The following is a 22,097-nucleotide window of genomic DNA, read 5'->3' as shown; positions in this document are numbered from 1 at the left end:
TGTAGTTTGGCTATGAATGAGATAAACTATAGTAAAATTCACAAGGTTGACTTGGAAAAATAAAATATATGTGCTGGCTAGGCTGACTTTCGTACACATTAACTAATGGTAGAGATTTTGCCGAAAAAAATAAACTAATGGTAGAGCTTCATGGGATGAGTCGGTGTTTTGTACATTTCTACGTATCTTGTTTGCTGCAGGGTGGAGACAGCTACAAGCCTACAACGAGGCATTGTGTTGATCTACCCTAGCCGCCGCCACGGGGAGGCGATCTTTTTCTACCGATCTCCCACGGCGAGGGCGCTGGCCCCCCCTTTCTCCGGTTGCTGCTCTGGCGGCAGGAGGGATGGAGGACCCGTTCATTCGCTCTGTAGTTAGGATTTGGATTTGTAGGTCGTGGTGCGTCGTTGGAGTAGTGGGAGCGGCATCCGGATGAATAAATTTGCCTCAACTCCACTTTCACACCGGCGGTGTCCTTCATGGCGGCGTTTCAGAGTTGCTGGCATCATGTATTTGTCGATCCTTCAGATCGGCGATGTTAGGGTTCATGGATGGTGTCGGCGAGGCAGCGACGGCGACTCCATCAGGTGTGTCTCTCCTTCTGCTCCGTCCCCGTTGCTGAGGCGTTGTCTCCGACGTCATGGTGGAGCAGAGAGGTTTTGTCGTCCAGGAGTACGCGCAGACGTTTGTCTACGCAAGTGACAGCTAAAAGATGGTGCATCTTGTGCTGCGTTTGTGGTTGAAGGCTGACAGTTCTGGTTTCCTTCTCCGACGCGTAGTCATGTGGGGGTGTCAGTTCTGGAGTTCGATGGCATGTCCGAGAACACGTTGCCTCGGTCTGATTCTTTCAACGACAATGGTTTTACTTCAGGCAAACTACTTTAGAGATCCGTAAAGCTGCTGATCAGTGATGGAGCCGCGTCGAGCTCGGGTGAAGAGGTGATCTATCTCCTTTTTCATAGTGGAGAGGGTCAGGCGCTGGTCTTTTGCATAGGATTATCATATCTTTTCAGTCCTGTAATATCGATATTTACGTGGCTTGTAACTAAAATTTTATATTATTAATGAGACACGTATTACTACGTGAAAAAAAGAGGCATTGTGTTGATCCCACATCCCGATGCCATCTAGCAAATCCTATGATAATACATAATGCTTATAATTGAGGAATAGAAGTGGACTATCATTTACACCAGAAGCGGATCCAGTAGAATTTTTTGATTGGCTTCATCTTTCGTTAATTGGAAATTAGAATGCATGTGTTTTCTTTATCTTTGCGACTAGTCTATTGGCCGGTTTCTGCGATGAAATACTCTCCGGTTCCTAGGTGCATATACACTTGGTATGAAAGAAAAAATAGTAATTTGAAAAAAGTCAAAATTTCTAAAAACAATCTGAAATAAACTTGACCTTTTGTTATACCTAAAATGTTTTGCGAGGAAAAGAATTCCTGTTGGCTTGGAGGGGGGGGGGGGGATCTCAAGGACAAAAAAATGCGAGTAGTAACTTCTATATAGTGTTTATTTTGTTTTTCGACCAACAATACCATGGAATTTTTCCTTGGCTAACCTTTTTACACCAATATAACAGAGGGAATATTTTTATATGAAAAGTTTGTCGCGATCACACCATTGGCTCTCTAAGTGAAAATCTTATTTGCCGGATTTCGAAGAACAAACTAGGATGCGTCTAACTCTCGTATATAGATGGGAAATATTAGAGTACATGTATCCTTATACAGTTATACTCAGGCACTATTTGCAACATTTAAGTGGCAGAAAACAAGATTGCTTTGGCAATAAATAAAGAAAGGAGTGCCCACCATGAGAAACTGAGAATCGAGAAGGGCGACAAGCTCACAATAACACCAAAAGCAAGGGAGCGGCGTGTAAAAGGCATGACAACAATTCGTTTCCAATTAAACCCTTGTCCCTGGACTCCTACTGTCCTCCATGTTGGGCGCGTCGTGGCTATATATACAGCTTCTTTCCGCGTCCCGTCGTCACCAAACACCAAAACCATTCAACCTGTATTCAGAAAACCGTGGATGGGATCAGGTCTCTCTCACAACCACCGGAGCAGCGTCGCGCCCCAGCAGCAGCCGTCGTCGGCCCGCGTCATCGCCGCCGACGGCTCGCTGACGGAGTTCGCCGCCTCCTCGCCTGTCAGCGTCTCCGACGTCCTCCGCGCAGGCAATGCGGGCGACTCGTTCTTCCTGTGCAGCTCCGACGCGCTCTACTTCGACGAGGACGTGCCGGCGCTCGGCGGCGGCGAGCTGCTCCGTCCCGGCCAGATATACTTCGTGCTCCCCCAGGCGATGCTCGGGCGGCCCCTCTCGAGCGCCGACATGGCGGCCATGGCGGTGCGGGCTAGCGAGGCGCTGGCGACTAGAGCGCGGCCGCGTGGGCGCGGCGCCGGCATCAGGAAGGTGCGCGTCACGCCGGTGCACGCCGAGGGTAGGCGTGGCGACGTGGACGCACAGGTCAACGCGAAGCTGAACGAGAGGACCCTTGGGGAGTACTCTGCGACGGCCTCGGGTGGTCCGGCGTGGATCGGCAAGAAGGCTGCCGTGGCTGCGTTTCCGCCGGCGAGGAAGGCCCTCAAGCCGCTCAGCACCATCCAAGAAGATGCGGAGTGACGCAATGCTCATAAGAAAAAAAGGCAGGCGACGCCGAGTGATAAAATGGAAGGAAATCACAAGATTTTGTGATAGGATTAATTTTTTCTGTACTATTGTTTTCGCATTAACCATTTTTTGGAACAGTGGTGTTGGTGAGGAAAATTCAAAAAAGGTAGATAGGGATGTCGTTTGGTTGATTTGCCATTGTACATGTACTAGTATTTGGTAACAAAGGGAATTGAAATGTGGTCCCATATATGATTTGTTCATACTTCTACTTTTGTTGATTGTGTTGGGCTAGTGGTCAAAGGCGTCGGCTTTAGATCATGTGATAATATTCGGTTGACTATCGCGCATGTCTTCTTTTTGTCCCCGTTGTGTCGTGATGCCTAAGATTATTTTGTATTGGGGGGAGGAGACTTTAGAAAATGGAAATAGTTGAAGCATCGAGCATCTCTCGTGGCAGAATTAGTGGTGGGTACGGATTAGCTATGTCGAAATCATCTTGTGGACTTCAACTGACGGAGAAGGTACTGGTCTGGTCAGCCAAACGGCAGGTGGATATGCGCATCGTTGGTGGAGCGCACAGGCTGCTACACTAACAAATAAACTTTATACGCAGCTATATCACCAAGTCAAGATGGCCGAGTTGGTCTAAGGCGCCAGTTTCAGGTACTGGTCCGAAAGGGCGTGGGTTCAAATCCCACTCTTGACACAGTTTTTTCGTTCGGCGTGGGTTCAAATCCCACTCTTGACACAGTTTTTTCGTTCATATATTTGCTTCACCTTTTCTTTTTGAATGTAATATCCTTTTGTTTGACTTAATTTTGGTCTGTGCCGTCGGTTGCCGAGTGCCGACCAGATTGTACGACTTCCGCTGAGAGAATCGGCGCTAGGCTGAACGGGCACGAGCATCTCACCGACGCCCCCACTGGAAGTCTGAGCTGTAAAAAAGGCCTCCCTCCGTGATCACAAAGTCGCAGTGCCAGTGGCAACAGCTCCTGGTCTTCTCAACATGCTAGCTACATGCATGCATTCTTTTTGAAAAAACTGGACACGGGAGAAGTTTGAACGAGCGAGTTGCAAATTGCTCGTTCCCCGACTGGGTTTCTCTTTCATGTCCATTGCCCTTGCTCGTGCTGGCGAGAGGGGGACTTCAGACTTGGTCGTGGCACACACACATGATGCTTGCACGGCGGGCGTTGTTTCTGGAAGCCCTGGCTGACGCATTTGACCCGCGGTGAGTGGACGAGAGGCAGGCGTACGGGTACGGCTTCCGTCCCCGCATGGACCACGCGGACCGTGGACTGCGGCGGCATCAGGTAGCGTTCATGTGGCCAACAGGATCAACTACGTGAATGACAACCTACCACTTCAGCAAACCAGCAGTGTCGTCTCTCCCCGTCAACCCGAGCTTTTGGACGAAACTCCATCAGCGAATAATCAACTTGATCTTTTCCCTGATATTTTATCGGATGCCCCTGAGGGGCTCCCGTGGCCGCGAGCATTCAATTTGACACCTCAGGCTCAAAACATAATTCAGCCAAGGCTCCCAAAATAGTGGAACCAGAGTAGCTATAACCAAAACTCTGTATCTTTCTCATTATAAATACCTCAAGTATTACAACTGTGAGAAGAAATAACAGTAGTAAAAACTTACACGAGCCTATGCTATTTATTATTTCACCGTTATTGTGTTACAATGACCTGTGCTACTTAGCCGTTGCACAGTGTCTTGGGAGTGATTGATTCTCTACTGTCATCCTATATCTTCTGCAATGACCTGAAGAATCCTAGTTACAAGTTACAACAACCGAGGAACCTGCAAGAATCAAATCGTTCACCGCTATACATGTGGGCATGGCCTGCCAAGTAAACCTTTCAAGACCTTGCCAACAATCAACTCAATGTTTCTCGGACAAAATGCAACAACCAACGCTTTCTGTTGCAATGTGCATTGAATAACTATCGGCCTGATCCAATCAAACCAGTGGGTGGACATTACCCGCTAGCAAACGACTGCCATCAGTCTAGTCTCCACATGGCAATGCAGATCCCCTCTTCAGGAGCTAGGTTGATACTTGATACCTGTGTATGGGGCCAGTTATAATCAGAAGAAAAAAAAAGTCTGCAGGTTTCACAAAAGCATTGTATAACACTGGATATGGAATGATTCAATTGATAACAATGTTACACACCTTGAGAAAGTTGGGGCGTGAAAATGTGTAGAGATCATGTGGTTGGTCTGGTCATAGTAGATAGACCCCGACCTCCCATGGGAACCATACCAGGAAGCCCCAACTCAGGCTCATCATCTGCTGACAATTAAATGAAAAATAAATGGATGAAACTACAAATTCTGATGTAAAAAATGCATCTACCATACAGCAAACAAATAAACAATATACGGCCATTTTCATGTACTAAACTTTGCTCAAATCCGAATAAGATTCATACAAACTGTGCAACTTTATCATCAATGTTTTTATTACGTACCGTTCACTTCTTCACCAGATTCAGCACCAGCAATCCCGATGCAGGCAAATAAAGATGAATCGTCAACTTTCAAGTGCTCATATGCAAGATACAAGTCCTCAATTGTGGCACTTTCATACAATGTTGTCAATTCCTTAATACAGGATATATCCTGCATTTAATTGGAAGAGATGAACTACAGTAAGACAGTGATACAACAAGAGAAGAGGAAATGAAACTAGTATGGAAACTAATAGCACAAAAAACTAATGAAGGATAAGATATGGACTGGGATCCAACAAATGATAATATCTAACACGAAAAAGATACAATCTATACAGATTTAACATGTGATCATACATTGGCAGATACATGTAATGCAAACTGCTGTTAAAAATTTCCTCTGGGGAAGGCTCTACAGCCCGAATTATTCAGAGGCAGGGTCTTGGCCAAGTCAGCATTTTTTTTAAAGCAGAAGGTTTAGTTATACTTGGTTCAGTAAACACACTGAATGCCCTGAGTGCATGGCCAAGTGTCAGCCAAACCATAGAGTCATACTTGCAGCCTGGTGGAGTATAACCAAGAGCATAGAACATACTCCCTCTGTCCCCTCCCTATCTTTTCAATGCAATGAAACGCAAGAGTCCTCTGCGTTTTCTCGAAAAAAAGAAAAAGAACTCCCTCTGTCCCAAAATAAGTGTCGCCGATTTAGTACAACTTATTTTGGGACGGAGGGAGTAGATTTATTTGTTTTCCTTCTGCTACTCATACAGCAACCCCTGGAACTTCTTGATATATCAACAAACTTCTCAACCAATAATTACATGATCATAACTATCATCGAGATGGTCGTGGGTCAGCAGGCTTTCAGAAGTTCGTCTAGAAAACTTGCATCAAGAAAATCTAGTCAGAGTAACTACATGGAGTTCACCACAGTAAAGTGGCACAAGGATGATGCAGCCGGAGTCTCCGTGAAACCAGGGCTTGGAGAGTCGGTCTATTTCTGTTCTAGTTTCCTATAGAATATGCACTTATAAACCTCACATACAGAATACCTTTCTCGGCACGGATGCAGACTGCAGATGGGCTAGCAAACCAAGCCAATAGGCATTTGTTTTTGTCTCTGCCTCATGTTTCATCAGCAGTGTCCTCTTTGCCTGAAACATGCAAAAAAATGCTAACCAAATTAACAAGCAAAGAAGTATGTTCTCATAGTTACGTTTAAAGCTCTGAGCTTAGTAATACAATACATATGCATTTCTTTAAGATGTGGATTCAACTTGAGTACAGAAAAATTGAACAACATATGCAATCATAAAAATGTGCACTTCTGTTAGACTACCATTTAAGCAACATGGCCCTGATTAGCAAGAATTGTCACAGATGAAAAATAGTACTCCCTCCGATCCAAAATAAGTGTTGCAGTTTTGAACTGTGGTTAGTTTAAAACTGCGACACATATTATGGCTCGGAGGTGGTACGGAATTTTGACTAACCCGATCCAGCTCCCTTTCAACAATTTTATTGTGATGTAAACCTCTGAGAACACCTTTGCACGCATCAACAGCCTTATGGACCTGGCATCAAGATCGCAAAATGCAGATATTAGCAGCGGAAGAACAAAGTAAGACAAGCTCAAGATCACAGCTTTTACCTTGCTCGGAGTTGAAGTTACCGCGATCACATACCAACCAAGATCCAGTTTGTCAAAAAGATTTAATTCAAAAGAAACATCGTAGGTTAATCCCATTGAATCTCGCACTGTTGTAAATAGCCTGAGAGAAAAAAGGTGCAGCCCATCATGTTAGTCTTATCAGGTAAAAACCAACAGAACATCAAAGTGAATCATGACACGCAACCAAGCATCTCGCAGGGACATCAATAAGACATGAAACCATGAATGTCGCTTAATAGAATACATAGGGCATCATCACGATTTTTGCATAAGCAACAACTCATGACCCAGTTATCCAAGGGTGGGACACGAAAGTAAGCACACCATGCACTTTGTAGCATATTAGCATGTACTGTGTATGGAAGAGCTTCATAACGATTTAACAAAAAAGAATTATGCGTGTACTGTGTATGGAAGAGCTTTACAATGATGTAACAAAAAAAATGCACTGAAATGCTTTACCTGGAATTTATAATTTCAGCCAGCAAACTCAAAGCGATGCCAAAGAAAAGAGGATGGTTGCGAACGTTAATATGTGTCTTCCCCGAGTTAGCCGGTGCAGAGATTTCTGCTAAGATGGTACGACAATTATCAGTGCACATGTTTATACCCACAAGGTCATTAACAGATGAGTAGTAAAATCCTCAAACAAAAACAAAAATTAGGTCTAATTCAAGATATGGCACTTGAGTTGGAGTCAGTCGTGTGGCTCATGTCAGAGAATAGCACACATATTGAATTATAGTTACCATCTGCGCTGGAACTTCGAATGTCATTGAAGAGATCTTTTCCTTCAGTAGCAAACCCCCATCGGTTAGGTGCCGGGCCTGCAATGTATGCACAAGCTCTCTCATCTGTATCCTTTATGTATACCTGGGAAAGAATTCACGGTTAAATGAATATGTTTAGATTTGGTCTTTTGTTAGGATGGCTACTGTTTTTTGGCATGTTAATTGCTCTTTGCCTATTAAATTCATTTTTCTTGCCAATCTTAGCCAGCTCATGGCAACCAAAAGCTCAACCAGAACTTAGGCTAGCAAAAAAATTGGCAGGGCAAGCTTGGGCTAGAACCAAACACACCCTGAGGCTTAAAACACATGATTTTAATGAAGTACCAAAATATCCATCTTTTTTTCATGAATGCTTCAACATATTAAAAAGATGGTTATGAAGGCTGCATGACAGTTCATACTTGCTGGAAATGCAGATCCGATGGGGATGGCAGGAAGGAAATCTTCTCAATATGTTCCTCTTTGTTTGAAGATTTTGCAGCGCTTACAGTCCCAAGATAATCAAGAACACAAGATTCTACCTCTTGTTCTGTGAAATCACCAACTACACTGACCTGAAAAAAATATTTTCAACATTAAGTTAAAAAAAGGATTAAAAGAATGTTAGAACAAAGAGATGTAGAGAAAGGAGATTCAGAATGGACAAACTACTCAACAAACCTCCATGTTGCTACCCACAAACTGGTTCATGACAGCTTCTTTAACTGATTGAAGAGTCAACTTCTCCAATGAATGTGGTGATGGTTCTACAAACCTTTCATCATGGTTCAACATGGCTACCATAAGTTTGTGAGCCGTGGCACGTTCCAAACTTTTGGGAATAGACCGGTAGTAAGACAAATATAGTTGAGCAGCTCTATCGAATGCATCTTCTAGCCACACATTATGCTGTAACACAAAGTGAAATATATATATGTAAGGGGAAGACCTACATGTTTCAGAAAACTCATATTTTTATAGCAAGACAGGTGACATATGTAGTAAGTTAAACCCACACCTCAAGGACCATATGGAGGAGCTGGAAAGCAGCACGCATGCCATTATCTCTCAAAGCAAACCTAAATTCCATAAATATGAACTCCTCATTGGATTCCAGCGAGCAGTTTATAAGATTATTCACACAGAAAAGTTCAACCTGAAATAAAAATCATATGCAGATTATAAGAAAATGTTATCAAACGATTTCTCAGCAGTAATAAGATAAAAGGAAAACAATATGTGAACATCACAAGTGGATTACATGCATGAATATGAATATTATCAAAGCTAGTGGGGATGAACGGGATAGATATAAACAAAAACCATAGGCTATTGTAAGAAAATTAAACCATAGGGCATTGTATATTATACGATTTATGAATTATAATTTGAAGCTAGAATTACATAAAAGACTATATCATGTGACTAGTGACTAGTCTAAATGTTTATGCATACATAATCGGTAAGTTTGAAGTTTGGGAAGCTTGACTGGCATGGACATAAAACTGAATAGTAGGGGGTACCTGTTCCCTCGAAAAGTTACCAACACAGCCACCTTCACTCAAAGTACGAACACCAACGATAACAGATCCCTTCGATTCAGAATCTTCGGTGGCTCTCCCGCCACCTACTATCAGCCGCATGACACCAACCCTTGCCTCATTTTGTGTGATCTATCATGAATCATCATTAAAATGTTAGTCTGGAACGTGAGATAAAAGCTAAATTACATCAGAACTTCCATCTCTAGAAGTGAACTAAAGTACCTTGTAGTTGACGGAAATTCCATTAGAAAGGCGACGTTGTGTTATACCGGTTTCATTGTCAAATACTTTCACCACATCATCCTCTTTGAAAGGAACAAATGATGGTCGGTGTTGCACTTTCAAGTCTTCAAGTTCTGATTGAGTAATCAACTCTTTTGGCACCTCAAGCTGCAATCATAATAACAATCAATAACATGTTACTTTACAGTTATTAGTGACACCAAAATACATCTACAGCCAAGTTAGTATAGTTTCAGAACCAAGAAAAGATATCAGAAATAACTAAGATACCTCAGGCTCTGGGTAAATGGGTTCTTCAAGACCTGCCTTCATGGACTCGGTTATTTCTTCTGGGCATATCTCAAAACTACTTTCACCTACTCCATCGATATGGACCTTTTTAGGTACACACGCCACAATAGCAGCAGGAAGTGGTGCACTGGGCTTCCCAAAGTCCGAAATAAATTCAAGTACTTCTGCACCAACGGTGTTAACCTACATATGGCAAAAATGTGTTTAATAGTATCATTAAAAGCTACTCCCTCCGTTCCAAATTACTTGTCGCAGGTATGGATGTATCTAGATATATTTTAGTTCTAGATACATCAATTTCTGCGACGAGTAATTTGGAACGGAGGGAGTAATAGACAGTAAAATGCATTTATGTCATTTGTTTCTAATATGACATATATATGAGAAATGATTATGTTAGCACCTCTTCAAGTGTGACAGTTTCGGCAACCCCAAGCAAACTATCATGTCCCTGCAACTGATCCATGACTGTATGGCCAAGTGCATCACTCTCCATAATGAAGTCCAAGTTATCAACTGAGGGCACACTATCAATCATCATAGCCAGCTGCTCACTATCTTTTATCAGTGCATCCATATAACGGGTCATTTCTCCCATTGTGACACCAAACTCCTTGAGTCTCCGAACCTAAAATAGCACAAGGAGAAGTTGGTAAACAGTAAAGAAACATTTGCGACAAAATGGCTCAAGTAATAAAAGGTAAAAGGCATTTGTGCAGCACAAATCTCACTGTCAAGAAACTTTTGTGCATTGCGTCAAACCAGTAGAAACCGTTTACCTGCACATCCATCAGTTCTACTGATACAAATTCTTGAGTTGGCTTGAGTTCAAGCTTGACCTGGGTTAATGTCAAACTTGATCTGGCTACAGTTGGTTCAAAGCTCGCATTTGGCCTGGATTTCCAAGATTGAACTTGGATCGTGCCATATTAGACTGGGCTAGTAGGCTTAGGCAGGTCACAGACGAAGCTAGGCTTTGTTAGGAATATGCAACTTGTATTCCCATGAGGCCATAGGCCGATATATATACATGTACAGGTGTGGAACATATGCAGGAAACCCCTTATACAACGGGATAAATACAACGGGGTACATGACTTATATTATAACTCTAACACCCCCCCTCAAACTCATGGTGGATGAACAACACTGAGTTTGGAGAGATAAAAGCCATGTTGTGCTCTAGTCTGGGCCTTCGTCAGGAAATCCGCCAACTGTAACTCAGAAGGCACATACTGAAGAGCAATAACCTGATCCTGCACACCAGCGCGCACATAGAAAGCATCAACACCAATATGCTTGGTGAGCTCATGCTTCACAGGATCGCGCGCAATGCTAATAGCACCTGTACTGTCAGATAAGAGCAGAGTCGGTGTAGTGACAGAAACACCAAAATCCTGAAGTAACCACCGTAACCAAGTCACCTCTGCCGTCAAAAGAGCCATTGCTCGCAACTCAGCCTCGGCACTCGAACGGGAAACTGCAATCTGTTTCTTCGTCTTCCAGGCAATGAGAACCACCAAGAAAAACACAGTAGGCAGAAAGTGAACGGCAATCTGAAGGATCACTAGCCCACGTAGCATCCGAATAGGCCTGAAGCTGTAAAGAACTGGAGCGAGGAAAGAACAGACGGTGAGAGATCGTGCCCCAAAGATATCGAAGAACACGAAGGAGATGACTATAGTGAACCGATGTGGGAGCAGAGACGAACTGACTCAGAATATGAACCGGATAAGAGATGTCCGGACGAGTGACAGCTAGATAGACAAGACTGCCAACAAGATGACGATAACGCGTCGGGTCAGGGAGAGGATCACCATCAGTAGCACGGAGGTGAAGATTGAGCTCCATAGGAGTCTCAACAATGCGCTCGTCAGTAAGAGCAGCACGAGCAAGAAGATCCTGGATATACTTTTCCTGGGATATAAAAAAGCCATCAGAGGTAGAAGAGACTTCAATCCCAAGAAAGTAGCGAAGAGGTCCAAGATCAGACATAAGAAACTGCTCACTAAGACGAGCCTTTACAAAGGCAATATACTCAGGGTCGTCGCCAGTGATGATCATGTCATCAACATAGAGAAGAAGAAGAGTCCGACCACGAGTGGAAATGTGGACAAACAACGCTGGATCATGATCACTCGCTGAAAAACCAGCGGCAGTCACCACAGAGGCAAAACGCTCAAACCAGGCGCGAGGGGCTTGCTTAAGGCCATAGAGAGCGACGAAGACGACAGACCATGCCATCAGGTACAGAATACCCAGGTGGGGGCTGCATGTATACCTCCTCACGCAGCTCACCATTAAGAAAGGCATTCTTAACATCAAGCTGAGAAACAGACCAATGACGAATAGAGGCCACAGCGAGAAGTGTGCGGATAGTGGTCATATGGGCCACAGGAGCAAATGTCTCATCGTAATCACGACCATGCTCCTGCTGAAAACCACGAGCCACAAGACGAGCTTTGTAACGCTCAAGAGAACCATCAAAGCGAGTCTTAACCTTGTAGACCCACTTACAAGTGATGGGACGAACACCAGGAGGAAGAGAAACAAGATCCCACGTGCCGGTGCGCTCAAGAGCAGCAAGCTCCTCTGCCATCGCAAACTGCCATTCAGGATGAATAAGAGCATCGCGATAAGACGTAGGCTCGAGTATAGTCGAAAGAGCATATCGACTAGGAGAATAGCGGTCAGGGGGAGGGCGAGGCCAAGCCCGAAGACCATAAGGCGGCTGGGATGAGGAGGACAACGCACCAGAAGTAGATGGCACGTCAGTGGATTTATCCAGAACACGTGGACGTCGAGTATAATGAAAAAGAAAGGAGGGAAGAGGTGGAATCACTGGAGGTGGAGACGGGGAATGTAGCGATGACGAAGGTGGAGAAGAGGAAGGTATCGGTGATGAAGGTGGAGATGGGAAATGTGTCGGTGATGAAGGTGGAGAAGAACCTGTAGGAGAGGATGGCGTCGGATCTGCAACAGCAGGACGAGGAATAGGAATACTGGGCACAGAGGGAGGTGTGTCAGGAAAAGTGAGGAAAGAGGTATCCTCCACTGAAAAGGTTGAGGAAGATGGACGCTGGTAGAAAGGACGAGACTCATCAAAAGTTACATCCCGAGAAATACGCATCCGACGACCGATAGGATCCCAACAACGATAGCCCTTATGCTCATCACTATAGCCTAAGAAGACACACTCAACAGACTGAGCGGACAGTTTGGTGCGTTCACGAGGGGCTAGAAGAACATAGCAAACACAACCAAACAAACGAAGCGCCGAGTAATCAGGAGAACGATCAAAGAGACGCTCAAAAGGAACGCCACCCTGCAAAGCAGTGGAAGGCTGAAGGTTGATGAGATAGGTGGAAGTGGAAACAGCCTCGGCCCAAAAGTGAGGTGGAAGAGAGGCGGCGATCATCAACGCACGAGCCGTCTCAAGAAGGTGACGATGCTTGCGCTCAGCCACGCCATTCTGAGCATGAGCACCAGGACAAGAGAACTGAGCAAGAGTACCTTGCTCGGCAAGAACTCCATGCAACATCTTGGAGGTATACTCTCCAGCAGAGTCAGCACGGAACACACGAATAGGCGTAGAGAACTGAGTGTGGACCATGGCAGCAAAATGCTTATAGATAGATAAGACCTCACTACGAGAAGACATAAAATATATCCATGTGTGCCAAGAGAAATCATCTATGAAGATAATATAGTAGCGATGACCTCCCTTCGAGGCAAAGGGAGCTGGACCCCAAACATCAGAGTGAATAAGGTCGAAAGGACGCTGAGACACAGTCTCGCTATGAGGATAAGGTAACTGGATCTGTTTGCCAAGACGGCAACCCTGACAGTCTAAAGACACACCGCCGGAGACGGATCCAAGAAGGCCACGTCGAACTAAAGAGGAGAGACGAGAGCCACACAAATGACCAAGGCGATGATGCCACTGCTGAAAAGAGCTAGTAGACAAGGTGACCGAGGCGGAGAGACTGGCAGCGGTAGCAGCGGAGGGAAGGTGAAGCCAGTCAAGCTCCCAGAGACCCTGAGAGTCACGGCGCCGAGGGCCAGCACCAAGGAGAGTACCAGTGTGACGGTCCAGAACAGAACAGGAGTCAAAGTCTAGAATGACCCGACAACCAGAGTCAACAATCTGACCACCAAAAAGAAGCTGCATGGTAAGTCGAGGAACATGAGCAACATCAGGAACATGAAAAGATGAGGTGCTAAGAATGCCTCGCCCATTAACCGGGAGGGAGGTACCGTCAGCAGTATGAACATGAACAGGAGAATCGAGAGCACGAATGGAAGACAAAGTGGATGAATCATGAGTCATATGAAAAGATGCTCCAGTATCAAGAATCCACGAAGATGTACCTGACTGTGTAGAAGGTGGTCTCACAATGCCAGAAGACTCAGTAGCAGAACCAGCAGAACCTGTCGATGAAGAACCGGAAGATGGAGCTAGCAGGCATCGAAGTCGCACAATCTCCTGCTCGGTCAGGGGCTGAACTGAAGAGGTCGATGTAGATGCACCCGACAATGGAGAGCCGGAGGTACTCAGCAAGGCGCGAAGTCGCGCAATCTCCTCCTTAGTGAAGTACACAGTTGAAGTAGTCGACGCAGTAATACCGGGAGATGAGCGACCACCACCATCTGTGGAAGCCGCTAGATGTGGCGGTGTAGAATGACCAGCAGCATCCACAAGGACCGGTGGTGAAGACGAGACCGTATGCAGACAAGCACCAAGCGCGAAGGGAAGACGCGTGTGCAAGGCGCGGTCAATGGAGTCATATGCACCAGCACCACCAGTGGAAGTCGCGGGAGGTGTCGGGGAAGAGCGACATTCACCGATGACAGTCGCGAGAGGAGTCGATGTAGAGCGACTATCATCATGTGCGGGGGTAACAGGAGGAGCCGCAGAAGAGCGACCAACACAGCCTGCAGAAGACGCCGAAGAGGAGGACGTCATAGACGAAGGAGCATCAAGCACCGAGGAACGATGCATATGCGAGACGGGATCAAAGTAAGGAACACCGTCAAGAGTAGGCGGACAGCGAGTGAGATGCATACGCGAGGAAAGCATCATTTTTTTTTACTCTGACAATCGGCGGCTGAGGCACCACGCAGCACCAAGGAGCAGTAGTAGCACCACGTAGAAGCACGTACACCACCAGATCGAGAGGAATTGAGGAGACAACACGTAGCAGCAAGTAGCACGTAGCAGCACCAGATAGGAGCAGTACGCTCCTTTGTTTTTGACGAAGAAAAGAGCTGGGGCTGGAGAACGGCAGCAGCGGACGAACACCTCAGACTACACGTCTTGGGCTGCGGCGGGTGACCCAGCAGGCGGGGAGTGGATCGAGGCGACCCGATCTGGAGGGCGCGACCCGAACTGGAGGGTGCGACCCGATCCGGACAGGCAGATGGATCGGGGCAGCGGCGGCCAGCGGAGAATCGGGTGCGGACGAACACAACGGCGATCAGGAGAGTTGTGGTTGTGCGTACACAGATGAGCAGCAGCAGTCGGCCGGAGAGAGGAGCAGCGGCAATCGACGCCGGAAATTGGAACGAAGAGCACGAGTTGCACGTGCGAAAAAAAAAACCCTAGGGCTCTAATACCATGTTAGGAATATGCAACTTGTATTCCCATGAGGCCATAGGCCGATATATATACATGTACAGGTGTGGAACATATGCAGGAAACCCCTTATACAACGGGATAAATACAACGGGGTACATGACTTATATTATAACTCTAACAGGCTTGACTTGTGAAGCTGTCATGCTAGGACAACCTTGCTGTAATATTTTCCATTCAATTATCATTTATTCTCTTCAACAAATGTTGTCCTAAAACATTTCTTGTAGCTAAAAGGGTAATGTTCTTGATGTACGTGCTAAACCAACACTTAAATTTCACAGGACTTTCCTCATATGCCAATTGCAATAGATGAATATAGATGGTAGTGTACTGATTCAAACTCATGTTCTCTAGGTAATTGATCCATATTTGAATGACATAATACAGTCAGCTCAAACTATATTTGTAAAACATACAGAGTAATTGAGCCATGAAGGCACAAACAAACCTCATGAACAGCAACTTTGATGGCACTCTTCCAATTTTGGGGTTCAGCTGTTACTGTTAGAGTAGTGACAGTGCATCCTTCCCTTCCTGAGTCACTGTGATCCAACTCAACTGATGTAAAGGGAGGATTTGAGCTCTGTATAATAAAAGAAGGAAAAAAAACTTTATTCAGTCAGAGAAACCATGTAACTAACTCATATGTTCCATTTCCTTGTAAAATACATAATAGTGTGCTAAGTGCTAACGTGTGCTAATTCCTCACTGGAAATCTTGGATATTTGACTCGCATTTCAAGTCCAATATCCAGTATAATGCATCCTGAGTAGCTAATAGCTCGGCTAAAAGCCTAAAAGACCAAAACAAGTATGAATTATATTATGTATGGACTGGAGTGACATTTAATGTGAGTTGTAGTAGACTGGTGGGCGTAAAGATCCTAACAACGAGAAAATAACATGTGCAAATGTGCATACATATGAAAGTATGAAGTGCTTGAATTAATCTGCTTATGCGAGGATACAAAGTTATAAACCACAGAAAATATTATGTTCTGACGCAACAAACAAAATGGAAAAACTTATACATATATCATGAACGTTTCTCCAAACCACAAACCTTGTATCGTGTATTTATTCGGAAGTGCAGAGCAGATAAAAATATCCGTTTCATCAGTACACTGCGCAGGTCTTTGTATGTACGAACTTGGTTGACGGGTATCTGTCCAAAAATGGAAAGCAAGTCAGACATACGAAGCATGATTAAGGAACTTCACAGACAGAAGCAGTAACCTGACTGCAGAAATCCTCCTATTTTTTTCGTAGCAATAAAAAGACAATCCATTCAAATATCTTTAAAGGTGAACAATTAAGTGCACTATTGTCAACATGACACTTTCTAACCCTAGCAAAAAATTGCACTATTGAAACATACGTGGTGCACGTTACAGCAATGCTGATACAGCTTGCTTATATCTATTAAATATTATAACGGAAACCAGTCCCTAGGAACACTAATGGAACGATTGGTGGTAAACTAACCACAGGGCGCAGAACATAACTGTAAGAGTAAAGAGTAGCAGGCAACCATACCTTGCAGAACATGTTAATAGAGAAGCTCTGAATCAACTCATGTTGAAAAATCACTGGAGGCTTGGCAGCCTGATCAACCTCAGGAAGAGACCATTTATGCTCTACAGGAGGTCTGACTGCCTGTCTTTCCCTTTTTATAGGTTTTAGTTTATCTGTGGCAGGTGATCTTTCACCAGTTAGGCTTGCGGCCAAGCCACCTGGTAGCTTTGGTGCAAAGAGGCTTGCCATAGCACCAAACGGACTTCCAGACGACATAGGGGCTGCTTCGTTTCCTGAAAGTGTATGTTCGAACACAGCCTGCATTGAAATGGGTCAGCTAACCAGCTTGCAACTTAATCCTATAGGGGAATCAGCTAAATAATCAACAACAATACTTAAAAGGATGTAATTTCTAACTACCTCTATCTCCCGCACTGCTCTGGGAATATCATCAATTTCTCCTACCAGGTATAAAGTGGCATTGGCAGGGTAATACCATCGCTCATGGAATCTGCGGATCTTATCAGGATCCCATTTAAGTATTTGCTCCTCAAGTCCAATAGGAAATCTGTTGCTCAATTTGTTTTCGGAGTGTAAATGTTGCAACAACTACAAGCATAGGAACCATAATTACTGATTGTACAGAAAGATAGTGTCTTAATGATTCAATACTGTCCCAGGAACATGGCCAAAAAGAATAAGAACAAAAACTTACCTGGCAATCAACACGGTATTCGATTGTGTTCATCATCTGGAGCTCTGAAAGAATTGCTCTTCTCTCTTTCTCAACGCGAGACGATGAGAACTTAGGATGAAAAGCTATCTGAAAGGAATAAATTGAAGAACCTGTTCATATATCTACGTAATAGCATTAAGAGATTTGTCATACAGACTAATATCATGCCATTGCAGCATGCATCAAAATTTTAGCTACCAGTTTGAAGATAATGTTGTATCAAATAACATTAAATGACAGTGGTGGGTAGTCTTTAATTTGCTCCGACCATTTTGAATATGTTTGCTGTTTCATATATCTTTAACAGAAAGAATGAATATGCTTGTGGTTTCAAATATCTTTAACAAAAATAGATAGCCTATGGTTGGCATACATCCTATAACTCCAAATAGGAATGCAATTGAGTAAGATCTTACCTCATTCAAAGCATCCAACACAGAAGGGAGTAAGGATTCACCATATTCCTGCCACACCGAAGACAAACTAAATGTCAGACCCTAGACAAACAAGAGAAGACATCTAATTTCAACCATCAGTATTCACAGAATATAAGTCTGGCAGCTAACATATACATTTTCAAATCCATTCGATGAAAGTGCTTGTCAAAGAAAGTATGCAAATAGGAAAGTAACAATGGCCTCGAATAAACCATCAAGAGTTAATTTCCAACCCAAAATTGACACTGAGAAAAGCCACAAAAGTAAGGACCTTTGTTTTAGTTGGAGAATGGATATGGAAGACTGTATGGTGGAAGTCTGTATATGCATTAGACCTTGCACCTGTCCCCAAGAGTTTCTCACGCTTTTTACTCCCAAGAAATGCAACATGCTCGATCATATGTGCAATTCCCTGCTCGTCCTCTTCCTCGTCAATTGATCCGACATGAACTTCCATGTGAGCCTCAAACCTGCAAACTAAAATACTTAGAACCATGCACATATTTAAATATGTATATCAAAGTAATTTTGCTTAGTCTGACTTAACTAAAGTTTAAGTGTGGCATGAATTAAGCATGGTTTAATATTTACTGGCTGCTGCGGATCCATACACCGGAGCAGAATTTCCATGTTCAGGGACTCAAATCAACACTGTCCTGGTTAATTCTCCAACGGATTCACCTATAGTTCTTTAAAATGTCTCTTAAAGTAAATTAAAATAATAAGAGAGCAATGGAAGCCACAATGTATGATGATGCATCCATATACAAGCATGAGAATTTTATGGTCCAGAAATCAAGACAGGTTGAAACCATGTACTTGTTCAACTATTTAAGAGTTTCAGCAATCATTCTGCCATGTATCTTTGAAACTGCATTGAAGTGAAACAGAAAAGACAACACAAATTGCTAGTTCACTGGGAAATTGTGGTTGTGAATGTAGAAAGGGTTCAATAAAAATTCAGTTGCAAGGGAAATGATTATGGCAGTACGGCCATGTCATACCCACTTCTGGTAATTGTATTACAGTGTATAAAATGAGGTGAAAATGAAGTTTCCTCACCTGTCCGCTGGAACTTTATTAGGTAAAATAAGATATCTGAGGCCATTCTTCAATTGACCACGTATTAGCTTTGGATGGGACGGAAGAGGAGTGTCCAGGACATCTTCAAGCGCCCCGTTTGTAATCGTGGGATCATAAGGTTTATCAAGAGCCGTCTCAGACCATGTTGGACTTGCAACATGTGGTTCGTCAGGTCCAGCAGCACGTAATATATGACTACGCCTGGTCTGAAAAACATCAAATAGTTAAGTCAATGCCTTCAACATTTTGCTTGCTGCATACTCAAATACCGACAAGGCGACAAGCAACAGCCCTCTCGCTATATGTTGCTTGATACAAAATATTTGCCTCCCACTAGTGAAGCTCAACATTTAGCTTGACAGTTAATGAAAAAACAAACATGTGCAGGCTTTATGGACATCGAAACCAGGGAAATCCTTTTAGTGCAAAAACTAACGCTTAAATCTTTTACACTTCTATACTGATGGTCGGTCCACATTTATTGCGCTGCTCATATACCCCCCATAATTTGCACCACTAATTACGGAACCAAGCAGAACCTATATACTCCAAGAGAAGTAAGGAACAAAACACTTTTCCTAGCAGTCATCACGTGCAATCCATAACAGGAAAAAAATAGCTGCCTGATAATCTATCAACTCAGATGAAACGAACCTTAGGCCCGCTCCACTGGCTGTGCAGCGATAAGCCCGAGGTGTGCGGGAGCGCGCAGGGCGCGAACCTGGCGAGCCCCGGCCGCCCCCGCCTCCGGCTCCTCGGGAAGCACGAGAGGCACCCGTCCCTCTCCTCGCCGAGAATCCCAGCGGCCGACGCTGACGCCGCGCCGAGCCCTTGCGTCCGCCTCCTCGACCTGCAGGCACACACACAGCAAGACGAATCAGCAATTCGCTAACAAACCCGGTGAACCCTCGCAGGCGGCGTGGGGGAGTTCGTGCGTCCGTGCTCGCCTGGGCGTGACGGCGCGGCGGTGCGAGCAGCGGAGGGGGTTGGCCGGCGCGGCGGTGGCGGAGGGGCGCAGGGCGAGGGAGGCGCGCGGGCGGAAGGCGTGGGAGGAGTGGTGCACCGCGGCGGCGGAGAGGGAGAGGCCCGGGGCGAGGCGCGGGGGCGCGGCCGCTGCCGCGGCGACGACGGAGGGGGAGGGGAAGGAGGCCATGGGGGTGGGATGGCCCGGAGGGGAGGGGAGGATAGGAGAGCGAGAGAACGCTGCTCTCTCCCTCTATTACTAGTCTTTTCTGGGTATTTTTGGTGTTTTTTGTGAGGGTAAAATAGGCTGGGGCCTATCGAGGAGTTGGGGGCCGGCACGGCGGCTTTCGCGGCTGCGAGAGGTGGAGACGCAAATATCCCCCTGACTCGCGAGTTGGTGCCGGAAGGCACCCGAGTTTCCATTCGGGTTCGGCCCCGGACGCACCAAAGCGTGAACAGACTTTCTTTTCTTTCTTTTTTTGAGGTTGAGAATCAACCGACTTTCTTTGTTTTTTTTAACACAACAGACTTTCTTTGTCGAGATTAATGTTGTCGCTTTATTTAGCCAACATGGCTAGGAATCAAATTGGGTGTTCACAGATCATTTGTGAATATGACTGCTTGGAGGTAATTGATGTGTGCAATGGAGTCTCAGATGTATTGGCACCGTATGCTGCTACTCTCGTGGATTGTTTCCAACTCGCACACAGTATACCTTTGATTCGTTTCCAGCATTGTTCGAGGGAAGCCAATAATTTGGCACACTATATAGCTAGGCATGCTTATGATATTCAGTTGGTGTATTTGATGGGACGATGAACCATCTAGTTTTCTTCTTTCACGTGTCTTTAAGGATGTAACTCCGATAATTTCACAATAAAGTGCCTTGAGGCTTTCCCTTCAAAAGAAAAACATGACTAGGAATATATTTTGGAACTACATCTAAAACAAAATCCGTGGGAGTCCCTAACCAAATCTTACAAATCTCATCTTCTACGCCTACTTTTGCTAACTTATGCACGACAATATTAGCAGAACGATGAACCCATACAACTCGAAAATCCATACGCGTGTTGAGCATCTACTTTATCTCTTGAATCCACGACACGACTGCAGCTAGGTTCATCTACGAATCATTGATCATTTGCACCACTGTCTTGTTATCAAGCTTCAGATGGACCCCCTCAATCTCGTGCTCGGTCGCTACCTATATACGTCTCCTGCAAGCAAGAATTTCAGCAGCCTCTAGATCAAAAATGTTTTGGAAATAGTGGCTAACTCCAGCCAGAAAAGCTCTATTGTGATCCATCAGCATGGCACCACCTCCACCTTTGTCACCAAACTTTGACACGCCTCATCAGAGTTCACTTCGACCCAACCATCATCTGAAGGTTGTTGGAAATACGCCCTAAAGACAATAATATTGTATTATTATATTTCTCTGCTCATAATTAAGAGTTTATACTCTATGCTATAATTGTTATGATCCTGAAATATGTGATTCAATGAAAAACTCATATGCACGTGTGTATAAACCGTAAATTAAGATGGGAACCGCTAGAAATCATACTACTGATTCTTAGCTTCCCATCAGACCACTGTTCCACCATAGGATTGGATGCATCAGGAACATGCAATGGGCCGGAAAAAGGTGCTTAATTCCATGCAACGATCTACTAATAGCAATTTATTTCATAATAAAACCACTCCCGTAAATCTCTCGAGGCCTAACTGCTAGCGCCATGCAATGTGCTTCCATATCAAGATGCTTGTTTCCAACTGGGTGAATTATTTCCAGCGCAAATTAATCATGCTTCATACCAAGGATATTTGTTACCATGTGCTAACGAGATTGCTTCCAACTCGAGATTATTGGGAAACACTTTCCTACAGATTTTGATCTAGTATTTTTTTGTTTTTTCAACATGGAAAAGTGTGCTTTGAACGGACAAAAAGTGTTTTCGTGTGACATGGTGAAAGTGTTAGTTATCGACTAGATGGGGGTGAATAGGCGATTTTTATGACAGTCTTCAAGGCAGGCAATGTATTCGAAGACAGACAACCAAATGACACCTACACAGTATGCAACGGAAGATAAACTACACTAG

The 22,097-nt window shown here is 44.5% G+C and overlaps 2 protein-coding genes and 1 non-coding gene across 4 annotated transcripts; 2 read left to right on the top strand and 1 right to left on the bottom strand.

Moving 5' to 3' along the window:
• The first annotated feature begins 1,994 nt into the window (after positions 1-1,994).
• On the top strand, positions 1,995-2,876 carry LOC125521488. Its single transcript, XM_048686537.1, has one exon. The coding sequence runs from the start codon at positions 2,048-2,050 to the stop codon at positions 2,636-2,638; it is 591 nt and encodes a 196-aa protein (XP_048542494.1). The 5' UTR covers positions 1,995-2,047; the 3' UTR covers positions 2,639-2,876.
• A 378-nt stretch (positions 2,877-3,254) lies between these two features.
• On the top strand, positions 3,255-3,335 carry TRNAL-CAG. Its single transcript has one exon. It is a non-coding gene; the product is annotated as a tRNA-Leu (tRNA).
• Positions 3,336-4,196: 861 nt separating this feature from the next.
• On the bottom strand, positions 4,197-20,245 carry LOC125519826 (stromal processing peptidase, chloroplastic). Of its 2 annotated transcripts, none has more exons than XM_048684598.1 (25): positions 19,974-20,245; positions 19,681-19,876; positions 19,006-19,232; positions 18,215-18,413; positions 17,923-17,970; positions 17,486-17,593; positions 17,191-17,379; positions 16,792-17,088; positions 16,319-16,420; positions 15,705-15,839; positions 10,022-10,246; positions 9,598-9,801; positions 9,307-9,474; positions 9,064-9,213; positions 8,559-8,696; positions 8,222-8,449; positions 7,963-8,115; positions 7,520-7,643; positions 7,233-7,341; positions 6,750-6,870; positions 6,592-6,672; positions 6,151-6,252; positions 5,117-5,267; positions 4,819-4,935; positions 4,197-4,708 (listed from the first exon to the last, which is right to left on the bottom strand). In XM_048684598.1, exons 1-24 carry the CDS (start codon positions 20,177-20,179, stop codon positions 4,853-4,855), a joined length of 3,744 nt encoding a protein of 1,247 aa, XP_048540555.1. In that variant the 5' UTR covers positions 20,180-20,245; the 3' UTR covers positions 4,197-4,708; positions 4,819-4,852. The 2 variants fall into 2 exon arrangements, with proteins under 2 accessions (XP_048540555.1, XP_048540556.1); XM_048684599.1 differs by having other exon boundaries at positions 7,233-7,338.
• Positions 20,246-22,097: the final 1,852 nt, after the last annotated feature.

Source organism: Triticum urartu, chromosome 7, assembly GCF_003073215.2.
Source record: "Triticum urartu cultivar G1812 chromosome 7, Tu2.1, whole genome shotgun sequence".
Taxonomy (NCBI): domain Eukaryota; kingdom Viridiplantae; phylum Streptophyta; class Magnoliopsida; order Poales; family Poaceae; genus Triticum; species Triticum urartu.
Note: the sequence above shows the minus strand (reverse complement) of the source record. Positions and strands in the feature narration are given on the sequence as shown.

Bases quoted from the DNA above. Each gene is read 5' to 3' on its own strand.
- LOC125521488 (XM_048686537.1), top strand. From the start codon at position 2,048: ATGGGATCAGGTCTCTCTCACAACCACCGGAGCAGCGTCGCGCCCCAG.
- LOC125519826 (XM_048684598.1), bottom strand. From the start codon at position 20,179: ATGGCCTCCTTCCCCTCCCCCTCCGTCGTCGCCGCGGCAGCGGCCGCG. The intron at 19,877-19,973 runs GCGAGCACGGAC...GTGTGCCTGCAG, and splicing joins CGCCGCGCCGTCACGCCCAG to GTCGAGGAGGCGGACGCAAG. The intron at 17,089-17,190 runs GTAGTTAGAAAT...ATTTCAATGCAG, and splicing joins GAGCAGTGCGGGAGATAGAG to GCTGTGTTCGAACATACACT.